The sequence below is a fragment of the Monodon monoceros genome, unplaced genomic scaffold, assembly GCF_005190385.1.
Source record: "Monodon monoceros isolate NGI ecotype Baffin Bay Population unplaced genomic scaffold, NGI_Narwhal_1 Super_Scaffold_8, whole genome shotgun sequence".
In the NCBI taxonomy this organism is placed as follows: domain Eukaryota; kingdom Metazoa; phylum Chordata; class Mammalia; order Artiodactyla; family Monodontidae; genus Monodon; species Monodon monoceros.
The window spans coordinates 61410840-61431824 of NW_021703785.1; the positions used below are offsets into that span (position 1 = coordinate 61410840).

At 42.0% G+C, this 20985-nt stretch overlaps 1 protein-coding gene across 8 annotated transcripts in view; it reads left to right on the plus strand.

The window, feature by feature from the left end:
• The window catches only part of PROSER1 (proline and serine rich 1), a 63972-nt gene that overhangs the window by 10675 nt on the left and 32312 nt on the right, over positions 1-20985 (plus strand). For 6 of the 8 annotated variants that reach the window (XM_029210567.1, XM_029210561.1, XM_029210569.1 and 3 more), the window contains exons 6-13: positions 594-704; positions 2610-2693; positions 4074-4152; positions 4760-4855; positions 9298-9342; positions 12849-14493; positions 15268-15418; positions 16024-18209. In XM_029210567.1, coding sequence (XP_029066400.1) covers positions 594-704; positions 2610-2693; positions 4074-4152; positions 4760-4855; positions 9298-9342; positions 12849-14493; positions 15268-15418; positions 16024-16146 — 2334 coding nt within the window. In that variant the 3' untranslated portion in view covers positions 16147-18209. The remainder of the gene's footprint in view (positions 1-593; positions 705-2609; positions 2694-4073; positions 4153-4759; positions 4856-9297; positions 9343-12848; positions 14494-15267; positions 15419-16023; positions 18210-20985) is intronic. The other 2 variants (XM_029210564.1, XM_029210563.1) reach the window with 2 other exon arrangements.

Consider the following 20985-nt stretch of genomic DNA (forward strand, 5'->3'; position numbering starts at 1 on the left):
AGATCTCATCCTTCAGTGTATCTCATAATTATGTAACATTATGTTGAAAACTGGTACCCAGAGAACTCTTACTTTTTCATCAGTATAGCTCTTTGGACACCCAGTGTCCCATGTTGTTGTTTGTGTTTTATCCACTAAGTTATGTAAACTTCTTCAGAGTGGAGACCATGTCTCTTTCATGGCTGTGCTCTCTTTGCCTTACCTGTAATGTGAGCTTGGTGTTTATTGAGTTGGACAGTGTTATTTCTTGGTCGTTGGAGAAATGAGACATATCAAATAGTAAGTGGACTTCTTTGCACACAATTTACAAAATCCATTGTGAAGATATCTTTGTATAGGAGTCTATTATCTGTGACATTAAAAACATTATTACCATTTAAATAATTCCATTAAATGAAGTGATTTTACTTATTAATTTTGGTCATGTTCACCAGTGGAAGTGCTGATTGATGTATGAACAGATTGAATGTGATGCTGTTCCTTAATTCATGTTATTTAGCAGGGCTTCCCAACATCCAGAATACTTAATTTGTGAGTTTATTTGATTTTTTTTTTTTTTTTTTTTAACCACCCTCTTCTTTGTTATTTTACAGGCTTTCAAGGCGGGCTGCAAAGCTCCCCATGCTATGATATCTTCTTGTGGAACAATCCCAGGAAATCCATATCCCAAAGGAAAACCTAGTCGCATAAATGGAATTTTCCCAGTAAGTATACTTTTGTGGCTATATACAAAACCTCTTCATATGAAATTGAGCATAGATAATGATATTTAAAGAAAATGCCAGTTGATGACGTATCTACAAAGGAAAGGGATTTTGCTATGTCAGCAACGTAGTTCATAGATTCACTACTGAATGAAAGTTCATACATAAGCTGTATTAAACTATTTGCGTAAAATGTAGAGAAGAACAAGCCAAATGGAAAAGAGGATGATTTGGTTTTATTTTTCCAAGTATTTTAGAAGCACTGATTTACATGTAGTAAAGGAGTATTTCTCAAATTCTTGGTTTTCTGCAGACAGTTTCACAGTTAAGTGTGTTTGGGAAACTGAATGCAGCGTCTCCTTCCTGGAGAATCATGTTGCATAATAAAGGCTCGGAGAAGTCCCGTAAGAAATACACTTGTTTTTGTATCATCCAGTGTTCCTCAGAATTCTTTGTGAAATAATTTTTTCATAGAATGGTATATTTTTATTGCAGTGTGACAAATAACCTTAGAACTTAGTGGATTGAAACAGTAAACATTTAGTATCTCATGCAGTTTCTATGTATCAGGAATCTAGGAAAGGCTTAGCTTGGTTCTGGCTCAGGGTTTCTCATGAGGCTGTAGTCATCTGATGGCTTGGTTGAAACACAAGCCTAGCTTCCGAGGTGGCTCACTCACATGCCTGGCGAATTAGTGTTGTTGTTGGCAGGGGGTCTTTGTTCCTTGCCATAAGGACTTTTCCTTAGTGCTGCTTGAGTACCTCCTGACATGGCAGCTGACTTCCACCAGAGCAGATCGTCCCGGAGAAGGCCAGCGGAAGCTGTGTTTTCTCTTATCACTCAGACTTGGGAGTCAACGGCCATCATTTCTGGAATATCCTGTTTTTTATACACGTCAGTCCTGTATAAAAGGACTGGAGGGCTGCACAAGGGCAGTAGGAGCTGAGGGTCACTGGGGGCCACCTTGGAAGCTGGCTTCCATACTAGTATGTACCATTTAAAACACATGCTATCGGGGGGACACGTTGTAATAGGGTGTCAACTTATTTTGATCTGTTAATTACAGCAGACTTGAATGAGGTTGGTATAAGCTATCACACTTACTGCTTATAGAAAACACCATTTTTTATTACTTATTTTCAACTGTAATACAAGAACTCTTTTTGATTCTTGGAGCGTTACATACTGTAACACTGGAGGCCTGTCTCTGGCTGTTCCTGTTGCACAGAGAAAAAATTAGAATGTACTTTTTTTTCTTTTTAATAAATTTATTTATTTTTATTTATTTTTATTTTTGGCTGTGTTGGGTCTTCATTGCTGCATGTGGGCTTTCTCTAGTTGTGGCGAGCGGGGGCTACCCTTCGTTGCGGTGCACAGGCGTCTCATTGTGGTGGCTTCTCTTTGCTGTGGAGCACAGGCTCTAGGTGCGCGGTCTTCAGTAGTTGTGGCATGCGAGCTCAGTCGTTGTGGCTCGTGGGCTCTAGAGCGCAGGCTCAGTAGTTGTGGCTCATGGGCTTAGTTGCTCCGCAGTACGTGGGATCTTCCCGGACCAGGGCTCCAACCCGTGTCCCCTGCATTGGCAGGCAGATTCTTAACCACTGCACCACCAGGGAAGCCCAAAAAAATTAGAACATACTTTATCCTCTTCTGTCATCTCCATGTGTATTGTGTGTTTCCTTCTACCTCTGTACGTGTTATGAGGGTTCTGTGGCAGAGGAGGGTTGAGGACTTTGTCAGCATCAGGCAGCCGGGGCAGGATTGGGTTTGCAATTCAAGTCCTTAATCTCCTGCCATTTTACATCCTTTTCTGTGTAATACAGTGGATGTCTTGTTCTGTTTTTGCTTTTGGGTTTGTTTGGGTTTTTTTAAGTCTCAATTATCTTTCCTTTTTCTTTCTTTTAATAGGGAACCCCTTTGAAGAAAGATGGTGAAGAGTGTACCAACGAAGGCAAAGGAATAGCTGCACGGATTCTTGGACCGTCCAAACCAGTATGTTTAGAAAATAAATGATGGAACAAGTCTTAACTCTTACATTTAGTTTTCTGTCTGTTCAAGGCATAAGTTTCATTTTTGTGTTGTGAAGCTTAAAGTATACTAGAAACTCTAGGAAAGGGAATGGCCTAGGGAAATATAGTAAACTTGTTTAACAGTGTTAAGGGCCCTATTGAAGTTTAATATCTTATTTTAAAGGTAGACCAGATGAACTGTTTTTACTTTTTGCTGCAGCCACATTCAGCTGTTTGCTTGGACATGTGGAGTGCGGAGAGTTCACTTTAACAAAGGCTGTGGTTTGGTGGCTGAATTAGCATTAGTGTTAGTGAAGTAAGAATGGAGCTAGGAGGTGGAGATTATTTTCAAGGGAGTGGTTAGAATGATTGATTGGAATATGAACTGAACAGGAGAAGAGAAGCCCGTGGGTTGAAGGATTGTTGGAGTTGACGTACTGGAGGCCTCCACACAGCCACTCTGCAGTCCCGCCTGCCCACCTGCCAAGAACTCCAGTGGCAGTTGTTTATAGCAAGGTAGTCACAGATCATAGCCCTCGTGCAGGACTAGTACCTCATCCAGGGCTGCCGTTAATGAGCACTAGAGAGAGACTGGGTCCCTAACCACCAGTGGATCCCCTCTGCTGCAGGAGCGTGAGTGCCAGCCGCCTCGAGTGGGTGTGCGTGCTCTAGCATCCTCTCTCTCTGTCTCTGTCTTTCTCTCTCTCTCTCTCTGTAGTTAAAAGTACAGCATGTGGCCTATCTTTGGATACCTCCGGTTCTCTGGAGATCAACCCTTTGAATGTTCCTTGTTACTTACATAAGTTCTATCAACTCTAAAATGAAAGATTTGTGGATTTCAAAAGGCAAAAAGACTAAGTTACTGAATTCATAATTCCAGTCTACGTTCTACTAGAGTTGTCAGAACGCCAGATGCTAAAGGAAGTAGTGCTTTTTTCTTCCAAAAGGAGAAAAGAGGGTAAGAATGATAAGATGAATTCTCAGGAGGATGTTGGAAGTTCTTGAGTAGCTGTTCCATAGGAGGAGATAGGAATTCTTGGATTAATATAGACTGGGTCAGAGAAGAATCTGCTGTTTAGGATAAGGTTTGGCCCTTTGCTGGAGATGATTTACAACTGAAATTAAAAAATAAACACCTCCACAGCCGTCTTTGGCAGGATCTATCTTTGGAATTTAATAGGAACCACATTTATTAAAGCCATTTTCCTCACTTGTACCATGTATTAGTGCAGTGGCATTTGATATGCTGGGGCATTTTTGGCCTCTTAGGCCTAAACGTTTTGAAAGACAAGTTGTAGTTTGTTTTGCCAGGAGACGGCTTACTTGATTTTCTCCTAACTGCTGTACTTTCCCCCTCATTTAGCCTCCTTCAACATACAATCCACATAAACCCGTTCCTTATCCGATACCTCCATGCCGGCCGCATGCAACTATTGCACCAAGTAAGGCGCTCTTTCAGACTTTACTTTTTTTTCTTTTTGCTCTTTATTAAGTTGAAAGTAAATGTTGATATATGTACTTTGGAAATCTGGAGCACTTATGAAATATGCTGTCATGAGCTTTATTTTGCTGTGTGTCTTGATCTGCAACAATGGAGAAGACAGAGTTTATTTAGGATATTTTCCTTTTGATAAATTAATTGTATATTACTTCTCATCATTAATTATTTTTATGGGTTTTTGCTTATGGGTAAATGATCTTGAATCCCTTTTTGATAGTTGGTATTCAGAGGCATCATTAATGCGTTTAACTTAAAAAGGCCGAGTGTGTCTGCTTGACAGAAAAGGCAGATAATTTAAATCTGGCCGGTTCTGCCCACCATGCCCTGCAGTGAGTTATGTCTGGAGTGAGCCTGCAGTGGGAAATAGAAGTCTCTAGTTGTCTCATTTGATCTCACTTTTCACTCAACCATAGACCCAAACCTCTGTGTAAAATGCAACTGTACTATATAACAGTTTTAGAAATAGATTAGATAGCTGCGTCAATACAGTTTGAACTCAGAATGATGCTAAATTTTATATATTTTTTTCTATTATCTTTTTATTTTAGGTGCTTATAACAATGCAGGTCTGGTACCATTAGCCAATGTCATAGCTCCAGGTGTGCCCCCGCCACCTCCATATACTCCTAATCCAGTAGCAGCAGGTAAATCATGTCGTTACGGGGTATTAAAAGTCAATAACTTGTACATGGTACACTTGGAGGGGGCAGTTGTGGGATGCGGTGGTGTCCTAACAGGGAGCACAGCCCCGGAGCATGATGATGGATCTGAGTGCAACATACAGGTTCCACTAAAGCAGCCTCGGCCCACATGTGTGAACACGAGAAGGTTGTAGAAACAAGAACCATTCTTCATGAGCAGGAAACTGACAGGCTGTGGAAAAGCATCACCGACTTAATGCATGTCGCCATTTGGGCACATTCTGTCTGCCGTGGCAAGGAAAGGCTTGTAAGAAGGTGCTCAGAAGGGCTGAACCTCCCCAGCATATTCCAGTTCAGCCTTTTTCTTTGGGCCCATTGGGAATACGGGATACGGAGTGTAAATATTTTTCTCTATCTTGTCAAATTGTTTTCCAAAAAGACTGCACCTGTTTATACCTACCAGTGAAGGTATGTGAGCATAGGGTTTCTTCACCCCCTTTCAAAATGGGGTATTATCAGTTTGGGGCTTTTTTTTTTCTTTTTTACTCTTGCCAATCTGATAAGGCTGATTTAGCTGCTTTCTCCTTTTGTCTGTCTTTTACAAAAGTTTAATTTTTATTTCGATCAGTTATTGTTTATTTGACTCTCCTGAATTTTATGTCTTGTTTAGGAAACCCTTTCCCATTTCAACATTGTGACATCTACATTCTCTAATTACTATTGTAGTGATTCTTTTTAAATGTAGAGCTTTTCATTCACTTGCCATTTATTTCTGTATATGTGTAGGGTAGGGATAGAACTTAAAGTAAGTTCTGTGTTAATTTAATTCTGCCCTTCCCAGAGACTCAAAGTTACTTTCTAGTGTTTAATAAATTCTTTTTTTCTAGCCAGAGTGGCTCCGTTGTTTGCAGCTGAGTACTCTGACTAAAGTTGCAGAACATTTTTTCCAAAATTTGTCATTTTATTTCTTGCCCTTGTTTATGGTACCTCTTGCCCTTAGAGTTTTACATTTTTGCATAGACAGATAGAGGCTGTGAAAGAAAAGCTGGAACCGAGTTACCTTAGTTTAGAAATTCTTAACCCTAGGTAGTCCAGGTAATTTAGGCCTTGTAAGATTCCTACTCCCTCTAGAATTTATTTTCACATAGGGGTGAAATAGAGGTTCATCTTAATTTTTTTTGCAGATGGTAGTCAGTCCATTCGTGCCAGCAGTCTTTATTAACTAATCTGTTTTCCCTGGTGATTTGAAATAATACATTTATCTTAAGTTTTCATTTACACACATGGCTCTGTTCTGGGTTGTTTTGTTTTTTTTGCAGTACGTGGGCCTCTCACTGCTGTGGCCTCTCCCGTTGCGGAGCACAGGCTCCGGATGCGCAGGCTCAGCAGCCATGGCTCAGGGGCCCAGCCGCTCCGCGGCATGTGGGATCCTCCCGGACCGGGACACGAACCCATGTCCCCTGCATCGGCAGGCGGACTCTCAACCGCTGCGCCACCAGGGAAGCCCTATTTGGGTTCTTTATTCTGTTCCAATCTAGTGACTTTATGTTGTGATGATACCATATTGATTTGATTAGCAGATTTATAGTATATTCTAACATCTGATAAGGCTAGCTTTCTCTCACTATATTTTCATACTTTTCTTATCCATTTTTGGAAATTGGTTCTTCCATCTGAACTTTAAGGTCATTTTATGCAGTTAAAAAGAGTTGAGGGCTTCCCTGGTGGCGCAGTGGTTGGGAGTCCGCCTGCCGATGCAGGGGACGCAGGTTCGTGCGCCAGTCTGGGAAGATCCCACATGCCGCAGAGCGGCTGGGCCCGTGAGCCATGGCCGCTGAGCCTGCGCATCCGGAGCCTGTGCTCCACAACAGGAGAGGCCACAACAGTGAAAGGCCCGCGTACCGCAAAAAAAAAAAAAAAAAAGAGTTGAATTTATAGTTACATAGTAATCTGGGGATACTTGACATTTTTACGATATTAAGTTTTACCATTCAATCATATGTATGGCTTTAAATCCTGTCAAATGGTAGTGTTTTTCCCCCAGGCCTTGTAAGAAGTTTTTTTTGTTTTTGCTTTTTAATTGAGTTACAGTTGATTTACAATGTTGTGTTAGTTTCTGCTTCTTTCAAGAAGATTTTGTTTTCTTCATACAGGTTCTTTGCCTTACGTTTGTATCTCGGGATTTTAGAGGGTTTGTTTTTGTTTGTTTTTGTTACAGTTATAAATGGATATTTCATTTCTAGGTACTTACTACTGATTCCCTATTATACTTTTTTTTTCTGGAGAGTCTCTTGAATTTTCTGGATATAAAATGTCAGCTGACTTACACTTTACTATAACTTCTTTCCCTCTGGCCTTATTGGGACCCTTATTGGGTCCTCCTTTTCGTTTTCATTTTTCAAAAGTGTTTTGCCTGTATATTTTCAAATTTCTTTTTTTTAGGGTTTTGTTCATTTGGCTTTGTTTAGTTGTTTTGTAAATTATATATAGCTGGAATCTGAGTTTTTAAACCAGTGGGGAAGAGACTTAATAGGAATTTCTGATAATCATAAAAATTACATGTTTGTTCTTAGGCCTTCCATTTTAATTTTGTACTCATCATTATTCTTTTTTCCTAGTTTTTAATTTTCTTTATTTTTGTTTACTTGGATTAAATTGCTTTTTAATTTTTTAACAACTTTTGTTTCCTTGCCCCTACCCAAGCTTAGAATTTCTGTCTTTAATATCACTAGTGACTGCCTTCATATTCTTAATGGTTGTCAGTGTACAGAAATTAAAAACAGCTGTCCTACGTTCCACGATTGGCTTCCTTACTCCCTCTCCTTTTTCATCAATTTGTGTATTTTGATGGACTACTATACATTTTTCTTTCTGTGCCTCTGAACTCATGGCTTCTTAACTGTTTCTCCTATGATGCCCTGTCCTCATATACTCATTCTAATTTTCATCTAGTAGAAAATTTCTCTAAGTAGCTTTTTCAAAAAGGGTGCATGTGTAGGGTTGTAGATGAGAAACCCAATTCCCGTTTTCTTTTCTTTATTAGAACTGTAGTCTCTTTCTATAAGCTTACAAAGAAAATATTCCTTATCTTCAGAGTTCATAAATGTCTTTAATCTTGGAGTTCAGATATTTTGCCAGGATACCTAGGTGTGGATCTTATCGTTGATCTTTCCTGGAACTCTTTAAGCCCTGTGGATATGAAAACTCAAGTCTTTAAAGCTTAGGAAAATTTTGTTCTTATATTTCTTTAATTAATGCTTCTTCATCTGTTCTTTTTTTTCTCCTAATACTCTTCTTTTGCACTGTATTTATTTTAAGTCTCTCAGCTATTCATTTATGATACTTTTTTTTTGTATTTTTGCCATTTTAAATGGAATTTTTGTTTATTTTCAACTAAGTAATTTAGCTTTCAGCAATGTTATTTCTAATCTTCATCATTCTTTGCATTTATTAATTTGGAGTTAGATTTTTATATCTAAAGTCTTCATCTCTGCTTGCAGTTTTTTCTTGCAGTATTTTATATATATATGTTCTTAATCTGCATTACAGGATTTTAAAGTTCTTTTTCTTTCTTTCATGGACTCTCCGTTGATAGACACCATCTGTTCAGTCGTTTATTTATACTAAGTCCCTTAAACAAGCTGTGATCATTTTTGCTCACCATGTCAGGGCTTGGGGGTTCCCTTTGCACCTTATGCCTGTCACACTGTTGGTTTCTTGGGCAGTTATTGTCAAGCCATGCGAGGTCATTTTTTTCCATTGGCATCTTTGACCTGTTTGGTTAGACAGGTCCTTTCCCATGGGAGTGGGGAGGAGTGTGCTTTAGGTTTTCGGTCTCACAGGATTCAAGCCAGCCTCAACTAGGGTAGTTCTCCCTGACACCTCCTAGCATAGGGTCTTTTCCAGAACTGAGTACAGCAGGTAGGCAGAGCCACTTTCCTTCAGTTTGCTTTGTGATCCACATGGCTCGTGATTCGGGCTCCTCAGACGGCAGTAGATTCTGCCCTCAGCATCCACCTTCCACTTGCAGGCCTCCTCCCTGTTGTAGGCACTGGTGCCCAGCAGTGACTGTCGGCCTAGCCAGTGACAGTGGTTCGTCACTGCCCTCTTGCTGCACTTTCTCCTAGATGGCACACTCAGGCCATCATCTTTCCCCAAAGTTTTCTTGAATATATCTGTAAAGTAACAGTGTTTGCTTAAAGCCTGCTAAGATAAGGAGAAATGGTGGGAATCAGTTGCTCATCATCCTAGCAACCTTCATACAGTTACTATGATTTTTGTTCATTTTCTTTCTTTTTCTATAGGCATATGTTGTTTTCCTAACACAGTATACATACATATCCTGGATTTTTCTTTTTTTGACCCCAGTCTCTGATTATTATGATGGTGAATAATTTGTTTAAAGCTTGAAATCAACTTTTATTTATTTATTTATTTTCATATAGAGAATGAAGACCTTTCCAATCAGTCAAAACCTACACAGAATCCAGGTAAGTACCAAATTTGATCCAGAGATAACTGATGTCTGTCCTGGCTGCCTGCTCTGTTATTCACTGAGATCAGTTTGAGTTGAGTGTATTTGTAATCTTTATGCTTTAGGGAAAGTTCCTGGTTAAAAATTTTAACTAATTGATACTTGCTGAAAGTGGCTAATAGCAGTACATTTTATACATACAACATGAAATGCACATACTCACTGGATTTAAAAATAACCATATGCCTTTGTATCCTGTTTGTAAAACTTTCAAGCAATCAAAGTGCTAGGTGGCATTATATCTGCATTCACTTTATATTATGTGATATTTGAAGCCTCATTTTTTATATAAACAATTTCTTTTTGATAAAAACCCTTTTTGACAAATGTTATGTCAGATATACCTTTTAGACTTGATTATTTCAATAAGTATTTGGGGTAGTGTAATTTAATATAAGAAAAGAAGAAATAATTTAATTTAAGAAAAGAAGACAGGGCACCAGAGCAGAAAGTGGAATTGGAAGAGGAAGGTGAGACATGGCCCCTGGTGCCTGCAGGTGGCAGCAGCACTGTATCAGTTTATTCTCCCCCTAGTAGAAGATATGGTCAGGAAAGAGGTGCTTTCTGCTGTGAGACAAAACCTGGACCAGTTCTTGTGTAGCAAATTAGCACATGAATCTAATCGTTATGGTGCATGGTTAGGAGTCTCGGTGGGAGAATTCCATTCCCTAAGAATGTGCCGAAACAGTGCTTTTTAGCTGGTAGATTCTAAGGAGGTAGCATAGCAGGGTGGCAAGGACACTGAGATGTCAGGACATATAGTTTTTGGTCCTGGCTCTGGCACCACCCAGCTTTGTAACCTTGAGCAGCTTATGTAGCTTCTATGAAAAAGAGATTAAGGAAACTTCAGCCTTTATGCTCAGCTTCATTAGAAGATTTGTTTCTGGGCTTCCCTGGTGGCGCAGTGGTTGAGAGTCCGCCTGCCGATGCAGGGGACGCGGGTTCTTGCCCCGGTCCGGGAAGATCCCACATTGCCGTGGAGCGGCTGGGCCCCTGAGCCATGGCTGCTGAGCCTGCGCGTCCGGAGCCTGTGCTCCGCAACGGGAGAGGCCACAACAGTGAGAGGCCCGCGTACCGGGAAAAAAAAAGAAAAAAAAAAAGATTTGTTTCTGAGGAGAAGCAGCAGATTAAGTGTCATAAGTTATTCCTTTGTCATTCCTTTGTTAGGAATAACACACTTTGTTTTCCTTTGCTGTTACATTAGCATGATTAAGATTTCTTTTTTCCTTTTTGAACCATATTAAGAAACAAAAATAAATACCAACTAGTATAATGCTTAAGTGCAAGGGTCTCATAGACCTGGGTTCAAATCTTGGTTCTTCCACTTCATAGCTGCATGACCTTTTTATCATCATTGTCATCGTCATCGTTACTGTGATAAGGTCTCACTTAATGAGATCTGCCCTCTTAACAAATTGTTATGTACATAATACAGTATTGTTAACTGTAGGCACAGTGTTGTATAGCTGATCTCTAGAACTTATGCATCTTGCATAACAAAGTTTATATCCTTTGAACACCACTTAATAGCTGCGTGATCTTTTAACAGGTTGCTTAATCACATCAAGGCTGAGGTTGCCCATCTATAAAATGGGGGTGTTAGTGCCTATCTCGGGGGGTGGGGGTTACGTGAGGACAGATGAAATGACAGGTGTAAGTACTTAGCACAGGACCTAACACATAGTGTTTTATGGTTAACAACCAAATTAGATGACAGGAAAGTGATATTTCTCCTGGTATGGTTTTGAGGAATTCATTTTTGTTGTGTTTCATTGTAACTGCAGGCACTGTGATTAATAGTACATCGCTTTTGTGTTATTATATGAAAAGATCTCCAACAGAGGCCGCTATAAAGAACACTGTGGGACAGCTTGGTTTTACCTTGCCATCTGTCATTAACTACATGGTCCTCAGCATGAAGTTAAATAAGACAGTGAATTCTCAAATGTTTCCCAACCGAATGTTTCCCAACCAATGTTAACCTAAATAATTTTTTGATACATTATTTACACACACAAAACTGGGCATATATTCCTTGTGCTTCTAATTCTTGTAAAACAAATTGAATACAAACAAAGATACAAGTCCATTTTCATATATACTCTAAATTTAAATTGATAGCTATCTTTCTTGATACTAAATTAACTGCTTATGACATGACTGTGGTATGAACTACAGATCTTTTGAGTTTGACGTTTATATATTTATATATTACTATTTGTCAATTCTCCTATCGTATTTATTTTCTAAAACAGCTGTAAAATTTGTTGAGCCCAAGGCGGCACCCTTTGGCCATCACTTAGTACAAATGAATCATGTAGAGGTGGGTTTCCTCTGTTCTTTTCCTATGGTCCCTTCTCCACCCACGATTAACACAGTGCACTACTTCATTGACCATGTGAACTTCCTTATGTCCAGAGTCTTTATTTTGCATAGATTTAAAAATTTAAGTCTTAGTCCGTGAAAATGTCTTTCAGTTGATTATCCCTGCAAAAGGAATATTCTCTGTTTACAGCTGAACAGACTCTGATGTGAGTATAGCAGTATAGCATTCCATTTGGCACCAGCAAGATCATCAGAGGCCAACGCTTTCATTAAACTGATTCAGGGAGGAAACCCAGATCATCCCCAAAATGCTTGTATGATTTGTAGAGTTTATCGGAATGAAAGTATTGTAGCAAACTCTAGAAGTCTTGAGAATAAGTCTTTGGGTGGGTTTGAGGACTGTAGTTGAGGTAATCATGATATATCTAGTGCAGCAAACACTTATTAAACACACAGATGTCATGCGCTGGGCTAGGCATGAAGACTCAAAGATGAATTAGTCAAGGCCTTTGCTGCTAAAGGGGCTCCTAGGACCAGCCAAGTAAAGTTAGAGGTTAAGATATGTAGAGGAGTCAATATGAGAGAATGCTTGGGGGAAAAACTGGATAGATTGATCATCTGGAATATTAAATTCAACTCACAGAGTGGCAACCAGGCATACTGGAGAGATGGCCTGAATCCTAGATGGCCTTGTATGCCTCTAAAAATGATGAAATGATGTCCTGAAAGCTCTTAAGAGGGGAAATGACTTGTATTATTACTCTAGACAAGTGGTTTGAGAGAATTAAAAGTACACCAACGCTAATCACAATTAAAGTAAATTCTTTGAATTTTTTAAAGAAAAAATGGGAAACTGAAAGGAAAGTTTATTTGCTCACTTGTCAAGGCTTCCTTACTGTGAATTGGAAGGCTATTCTGAGCAGAGTCTAGAACTCAGCTGGATCTAACTGAGGCTCCCTGGTGAAAATCAGGGTGATGGAATCCAGCAATGTAGACATTGCAATAGCCTAGTATACCTGTCATTGATTTTCTCTGACATTTGTTAAATATTACAAAAATTTTCATTCATTTCTTTTGAGTTAAAAGTTGACATTTCAGCGTGATGGTAAAATCTTGCCTCTCTTTCTCCCGCCACAGCGTTTTCTGCCCCAGCAAGTCAGCTCTTTTCTCCTCGTGGCTCTAACCCTTCAACACCTGCGGCAACTCCTGTTCCTGCTGCTTCCCCGGTCAAGGCAGTAAATCATCCATCGGCATCGGCCACTGCCGCCCTCCCTGGGATGAACCTGCTGAACACTGTCCTTCCTGTGCTCCCGGGGCAGGTCTCAGCTGTTCATGCACCTCAGCCGACGACACCCAATCCAACAGTTATCAGAACCCTTTCCTTGCTGGCTGCACCGGTGACTTCTGTTCACAGCACCACATCTCCCGTTCCTTCTGTTTTTTCTGGCCACGTTCCACGGCCAGGTCCTTCTGCCACCCCTACCCCAGCACCTCAGGCCGCATCTACACCTCGGGCCACCCCTGCTTCCAGTGAAACATTTGCTTCTACTTCTGCCCCTTTCACTAGCCTCCCCTTTGCCGCCACCTCTACTGCCGCTTCTACCAACAACCTCGATTCCTCCTCACTGGCATCGGTTTTTGCTGGTCTCCCCTTGACCTTAACACCGACCTCCCAAGGTGTGTCCAACCCGACTCCTTCTGTAATCGCCTGCGGTTCTGCTCCCACTGTTGCCTGTCCACTGGGTGTAAATAATCCCCTTCTGTCTGCTTTAAAAGGCTTTCTGACATCAAATGATACCAACCTCATCAACTCTTCCACGTTACCCTGTGCCGTTACTAGTGGGCTGGCTTCCCTCGCCTCCCTCACTAACCAGAGCTCCGACTCTGCGGCGGCCGCCCTTAACAAGGGCTACGGCCCGCAGCGGGCCTCCACGCCGGGACTGGCCTTGTTCCCGGGCCTGCCCTCGCCGGCGGCCAACGCGGCTTCCACGCCCGCGGCTCTGCCTGCGCCCGCCGCCGCTGCCTCCTCGGGGCCCGTCGGCTGCGGCTCCTCGGCCACCCTGCTGCACGGCCCGCTCGCGAGTCACGCAGACGCGCACGGTTCGTCGACGCCCGCCGCCACCAGCCTGCCCGTGGTGATCAAGACCGAGCCCGCGAGCCCTACTCCTTCTGCCTTCAGGGGCCCGGCGCCCCCGCCGCCCCCCACCCCCGCTCCGGGCGCGCTGGGCCTGCCAGGGGCGCTGGGGCGGGCGTACACGGCGGCCTCGGTGCCCGTCAGTTTACCGTCCTGCCTCGCCCCTGCGCTGCCGGGCCTCCCGGGCCTGAGCGTGACCCCGAGCGGCTCGAGCCCCCTGCCTTCTCTCCCGCTGCCTGCGCACGGCTCCTCCGCGCCCATCACCCCCGTCTTCAGCGCCTTGCCCCCTTTCACTTCGCTGAGCAGCGGCTTCGCCCAGGCTGCCCACCCGCCCCTCGGCGCCCCCGCCTCGTCTGCCCCCACCTGCGCCCCCGGCCCCTCGGCGCCCGCCTCGGCGGCGGCCTTCCCACTCAGCGTGCCCGCCGCCGTGCCCTCGCTCTTCTCCGTGACGCAGGGACCTCTGCCGGCCTCGGCTCCCTCCTATCCCGGCTTCTCCGTCTCTGGCGCGCCCCCCGCGCTGCCCTCTTTCCCGGGGCTGCAGCCGCCCGCCACCGGCGCCGCCACCGCCCCGTCGCCCGCTCCCGTCCTCCCCGGGTTCGCCTCCGCCTTTAGTTCCAGTTTCAACTCCGCTCTGGTTGCGCAAGCCGGGTAGGTGGATGGTCTGGGGGGGGAAAGCATCCTTCACCTAACTCGTTCATGCTCTTGTTTTGAAGTCATTCAGATGAAAATCGGCATCCAGTTGTTTGGTGGTGCGAAATTCTGTTTTTCTGGGTCGGCACTTAGGTGCTCGAAAAATGTTTTATGTTAAGATAAATATATAAAATAACAATGCCTGCTCAGATAATTTTAGGATTTGTATTTGGTAATTTATCTTGATTTTAAAACAGCAAGCATAAACTCACTGAATTCAGAATAATACACTTTATAACGGAAAGCTTTATATCAGTGAGTGGCTGACTTTTATGGTTCCAACAGGGAACAGGTTTTTTTTTTTAAACATTTTAAGATAGTATTTGACAAATATAGAAGCACTAGCTTTTATGTCTAATCTGCATTTTTTCTTAAATTTATTTATTTATTTATTTGACTGTATTGGGTCTTTGTTGCTACACGCGGGCTTTCTCTAATTCTGGCGAGCGGGGGCTGCTCTTCCTTGCGGTGCGCGGGCTTCTGATTGCGGTGGCTTCTCTCGTTGAGGAGCACGGGCTCTAGGCGCACAGGCTCCAGTAGTTGTGGCTCGCGGGCTCTAGAGTGCAGGCCCAGCAGCTGTTGCTCGCGGGCTTAGTTGCTCTGAGGCGTGTGGGATCATCCTGGACCAGGGCTTGAACCTGTGTCCCCTGCATTGGCAGGTGGATTCTTAACCACTGTGCCACCAGGGAAGTCCCCTTATTTGCGTTTTGGCCTGTTCTTCTATCGTTTTAGCTTATCATCTGGACTTCAAGCTGCAGGCAGTTCTGTTTTTCCAGGCCTCTTGTCCCTCCCCGGTATCCCCGGGTTTTCCCAGAATCCTTCACAATCATCCTTGCAGGAATTACAGCATAATGCAGCCGCACAGTCAGCATTGTTACAGCAGGTAAGTAGGCAATGCCTGGTGGAAATAGAACGGTAACGTGTAACGTAGCTTCTGTAGTGATAACCTTGCAATACAGATAAATAGTGATATTTCGGCACTGGCCAAAAAAATGGCTCTTAGCAGAACATCTGGAGATTGGATGATTAATTCTCCCAGAATCTGCAAATTATTCTTGTTTTCTTTCAGAAGGGTAACAAAGGTGGTAGAATATCTTCATCTGTAAGAATTGTTTTTCCTGCTTACAGACTTTTAAATCTCAGTTTGGAGATTTTACAGATGGAATCTTTAGATGTGGCAGTGAAATTTTAGCTGGTCTTCTACAGTTTAAGCTAAAATAATGGACCATTAAGGCGAATTTTCTCTAGAAAACCTGCTGATTTTTTTTAAAGGATATTAAACATTTTAAAGACATTTCTACGCGCTTCTACATCTGAAGAAGTTTGAACGTTTCTTACAAATTTCAGGAGACTGAACAGACTTCCCTTGCCCCAACATTTTTTCTTTCTTTCCTGGTTTAAATATCTGTAGTGTGGGACAGGCCAAAGCAAGTACAGGCCTGGTTGAATTTAGAACTCTGCTAACCTGTGTGTTCATCTGTCCACCAGGTCCACTCAGCTTCAGCTCTGGAAAGCTACCCAGCTCAGCCGGATGGGTTTCCTAGTTATCCTTCAACACCAGGAACACCGTTTTCTTTGCAACCAGGCCTGTCCCAGAGTGGGTGGCAGTGAATACATTTAAATGCATATTCTCCTCCAGGGCAACATCAGAATCGCCTGAGGACTGCAGTGAACAATTGGACAAATGTGCAGTTGGCCAAAAGTCAGGAAATGAGGATGAGGATAATCCTGGGGAAATTGGGATAAGAGCTTAAAAAACGTGGTTACATTTTTTAAAAATGGTTTTAAGTATGGACATTCCCCTATGTAAATATGCTGACAATAAATTGTATGGAGAATAGTATTTTTAAAAGTATTTGGGGGGCTTCCCTGGTGGCGCAGTGGTTGAGAGTCCACCTGCCGATGCAGGGGACACGGGTTCGTGCCCCGGTCTGGGAAGATCCCACATGCCGCGGAGCGGCTGGGCCCGTGAGCCATGGCCGCTGAGCCTGCGTGTCCGGAGCCTGTGCTCCGCAACGGGAGAGGCCACAACAGTGAGAGGCCCGCGTACCGCAAAAACAAACAAACAAAAAAGTATTTGGGGACTTTTCACCTCCCACCCTATGAAATTTTGAATCATGTATATGATCTATGTAAGAAGAATACTAAAGAGGTTGAACTCTTTATAGCCGAATACAGCCTTAAATCTGCTTGTACAGCATCCACTGACAGAAGTAATAGTCGTGCCTCAGACTTAACGGGTTGCCTGTGGCCTTGGGGGAGTTACTACCCTTGGTATGCAAGAGTGCTTCCTATTAGCATCACTGGAACTCCGTATCCGTACTCCATGTGTATCCACAAAAGGGAACTTGAGACCCACCGTTATTTTTAACTTCTGACATTAATGATCATATGTGTACTGCTGAATTTAACTCAGTGTATTTCAGGTAAGTGAAAACGGTGCTTAATATAGTCTTTAGAATGACTTTCAGGTGTTTTCAACTAAAAACATATATATCCAGAACTACTTTCTTACAGAAATACAAGTAAGGCTTGTGATAATTTGCCTTCAAAACTTATTTCTTAATCTCAGCAGTATCCAAATGAGTGAGGAACATTTGACTGACCCTTGGGCCACCTCTATTACTCATTGTACTCTGGAAGCTCTTGGTGAATGTTTACAATCATGGTATTTCTATTTGTACTTAGAATCACATGCTTACCTAGAATAATTATGTGACAACAGGTAGAAAGACTCGCTCTGTTAGTAAATATGCAGTGTGTATTCTATTTAAGGTTCTGTGCTAGTTTAACACGATTGAATGTCTAAGGGTAACAGCTGCCACATTTGGGGGACAGGGCAGTAGGGAGAATGATTTCCAACCCTGTGATTAAAAGTATAAACCATAGAATCTACTGTAGTACATTTCATCATCTAGAAGTTTTACTTTTATAAAGATGGTGTCTAGAAGATGTTGCTAATGTATTTTCCTTCAACCTGGGGAAAAAACTTTTTAAGTATATTAATATTCCTGTATGGTTAGTTTTTAACAATTTTTTAAAATAAACCGTATGGATACGACATACTTTACGTGTTTTATTCAATGCTTGGGTAAGTGTTTTAAGTTTTTGTGCTGGAGCTAATATATAGAACATTTTTGTCTGAATTTAGTTGAAAGTCAGTATCTACTACTGATGCTCATTCCTTTAAATAATATCTCATGTGAAACTTATAACCAACACTTGACACAGACTGTTTATGCCTTTAATTATCTTTGAACACAGAATATAACCTCATAGTTAATTTTATGCCACTTCTTAGAAGTTGTCATTTGTTCTTTTTTAGTCTACATTCATAAAACATTTTAAAGATTATATTGTATATTGTACATACATTGCTTATATATGTTGACCGTTCATTTAGAAAAAAGTTACTGAATGAGTAATCTTTCTATGGTGCTGCTACTACAAGGTTTATTTCTACTGTTCTATAAGCCCCTTCTCATCATAGCAAAGGAATGACATCCTGCTCGTCTTGTAGATGTATTCCTGGCATCTTCCACATATTCAGCACTGAAAAATGAAGAGAGCATTTTTGGAGCACTTGCAGTCATTACTGGGGCCTGGTTTTATGTGTCTCACACCCTATGAGATAAGGACCAGCAACCTAACCAACCAGATAAAGAAGCCAAGATGTAAGTCACAGTGAGTAAAGGGTAAATTTGAACCAAGCATTTACCACCAATACCAGGCCACTTGTACTACCAAGTGCTGTGAACATACATGGGAGGGGGATGACCTTACTGCCTGAGGGAATCTAGAAAGATTTCTCAGTGACATTCAAGTCTTAAAGGGTGAATAAGAATGAACATACTTTATAAAGGCCCAAAGGGTGACAGACTATTGAAGTAAGATAATCATACAACTGGATAGAGTTGAATGAGGTTTGTAGTTTGAATGAATCTAAAAAGCAAGGGAGGGACCTCATGGTCAATGACCTTGAAAGCCATGCTGAGGGGCAGGGCGTTTGCTCTATGGTCAACAGCTTGGAAATTTATTAGAAAGCACTTTGCAAACATCAGGCTGCAGCATGCAGGTTGGATTAGAGATAGTAAACTGTATTGTTACTGCAGAGATTCCAATATGCAGACAGTGAGAACTGCCATTATGAAAAGGCAATAGAAGTGGACCTCTCTGGCCTCTTTCCATAAAGGCCTGTAGTCTTCATAGAATTTGGAAACACAGTCAATTCATATAATTGATTAACCTTAATTTTAAGCTTCACCACTTGATTTGCTAGATGGGTCTAGTCTGCATTTATAAAATATAGTTACTGTCACCGAATTTTAGAAAAGACTTTACACCACGTCAGATTTAATGAGGCTTTGTTGTTTTTAAAGGTGACACAATAGTAGTAAACAATGTCTAATTTGGTTCAGCTAAAAGATGAAGTATTGGCCAATATCAGCAGGTAAGTTGGGGAGAATGATCAAAATTAACATCTCCCCAAGGTCCTAGTACTCAGGAGGGGCATTATGATAAGTTTTCAATTTAAATTTAAAATTTAATTTATGCTCAATAAAGTTTATGGTAAGAGTTAAAAGTAATCAGTGTTGGGCTTCCCTGGTGGCGCAGTGGTTGAGAGTCCGCCTACCGACGTAGGGGATACGGGTTCATGCCCCGGTCCGGGAGGATCCCACGTGCCGTGGAGCCTGCGCGTCCGGAGCCTGTGCTCCGCAACGGGAGAGGCCACAACAGTGAGAGGCCCGCATACCGCAAAAAAAAAAAAAAAAAGAATTGGGTGAATGAGAATGAATAAGACAGAATGGATGATGTATATTGATGAAAAGTTAATGAAATCAGAGAGCTTCATCATTTAAAGAACAAGGAACATTTTCCTAAGGGACCATCAAAAGTCTTGGAGCAGATGCGTGCATCTTAAGAGATGGTGGTGGGTGCATCTGGCGGAAGAGTGTTCCTGAAACCAGAAGCTTCGAAAAGGAGAGAGGCCTGTGGCTAGAGTGGATGGTTTCAAGATCCCTTTGTGCTCGAAGATGAACGTTCAGGGAAAATAAAATGTACATCTTCGGGGATGGCATCCTGCCTGTCAAAAGAGTAGGAACAGAATTAAGGCTTTTAAAAACATAGCTGTCCTACTCTGGGAATATTGCCAATATTTTGAAATAACTGTAAATGGAAAGTAACCTTTAAAAATTAAAAAAATTTAAATTAAAAAAAATAGCTGTTCTCATTTCAGGACTTTGCCTAGTTGAGGAACTGACAGAATGAAGGTTTAGAAACACACAGAAAAATCTTCATCAGAAGTGCATTCTGGCAATTCTCAATCTGATTTATCCCTACCTCCCACTCCCCCTTGACAAAGGGGAGAAAATTCCATTAACTGGCCCATGTATGGTTTAATATCATTAGCAAAGGAAGAGGAAACATTGCAAATGGGTTTATGTTTCATTCGTTTCCTGAGGCTCCTGGCGAGGGACTCAGCTTGTCCTAGATGTTCCTTAGTTGTTGAAATCATTCTTGCTTTCTAGGCTGAGATATTTGGAACATTTTGCAGGAAGAAGAAAAACAGTTGTTAAGTCATCTTCCAAGGGGATGTGTTTGTTGTAAGTGCTCTGGAGACTTTCCAGCCACCACCAGGGAACAATTATTGGTAGTGTTGTTTTGAACCTTGCACCTCAGTGACTGGTGGTGCTGGCGTAAGTGGTATCTAGCCAATATTAAGGGGAAATGGATTTAGAAATTAACTAAACCGGCACTTCCAAAACACGTTGTTTTCATGACTTTGGAGGGTCATCTGATTCGGAGGGAAAGCAGCTTCCTGTTCCAGGGAAAGACTGTCTATGATCTATTCTCAAGAAATGATGGAAACAGGAAGTTTTCATGTTGCTCTTTCCATTAGAGGTTAGTCCCAAAGTGAAGGTGACGTGGTGATCAAGCAGAGGCCAGGAGGAAACAGTGGAGCCTATGGATTGACAGTACAGAACCAGGAACGGACCTCGAGTTTTTAAATTTGCAGCAAACTGGAGAAGCATTAGACAAGGGAGAGAAGGGACGTGATGAATGTTTGAACACATCCAATCACTAAGCAATCTTCTACTCAGCTGAAACAAGGGGAAAAGACGATATTGTGAAAATTAACCCAGCATTCCCATTTTTAGAAAGAAGACAGCTGAGTCCTGAGAAATACAGCTCAGCTCCCATTCATGGGAATAATAGTTATGATGTATTAATGCCAGTCATTATTCTGAGTATTTTTTTTTTTGGCGGTGCCGGGTGGCATGTGGGATCTTAGCTCCCCAACCAGGGATTGAATCCGTGCCCCCTGCAGTAGAACTGTGGAGTCTTAACCACTGGACCGCCAGGGAAGTCCCTATTCTGAGTATTTTACATGCACTGTTTCACATATTTGTCACACAGACAACTCTGGTAAAGACCACCAGCATGCCCATT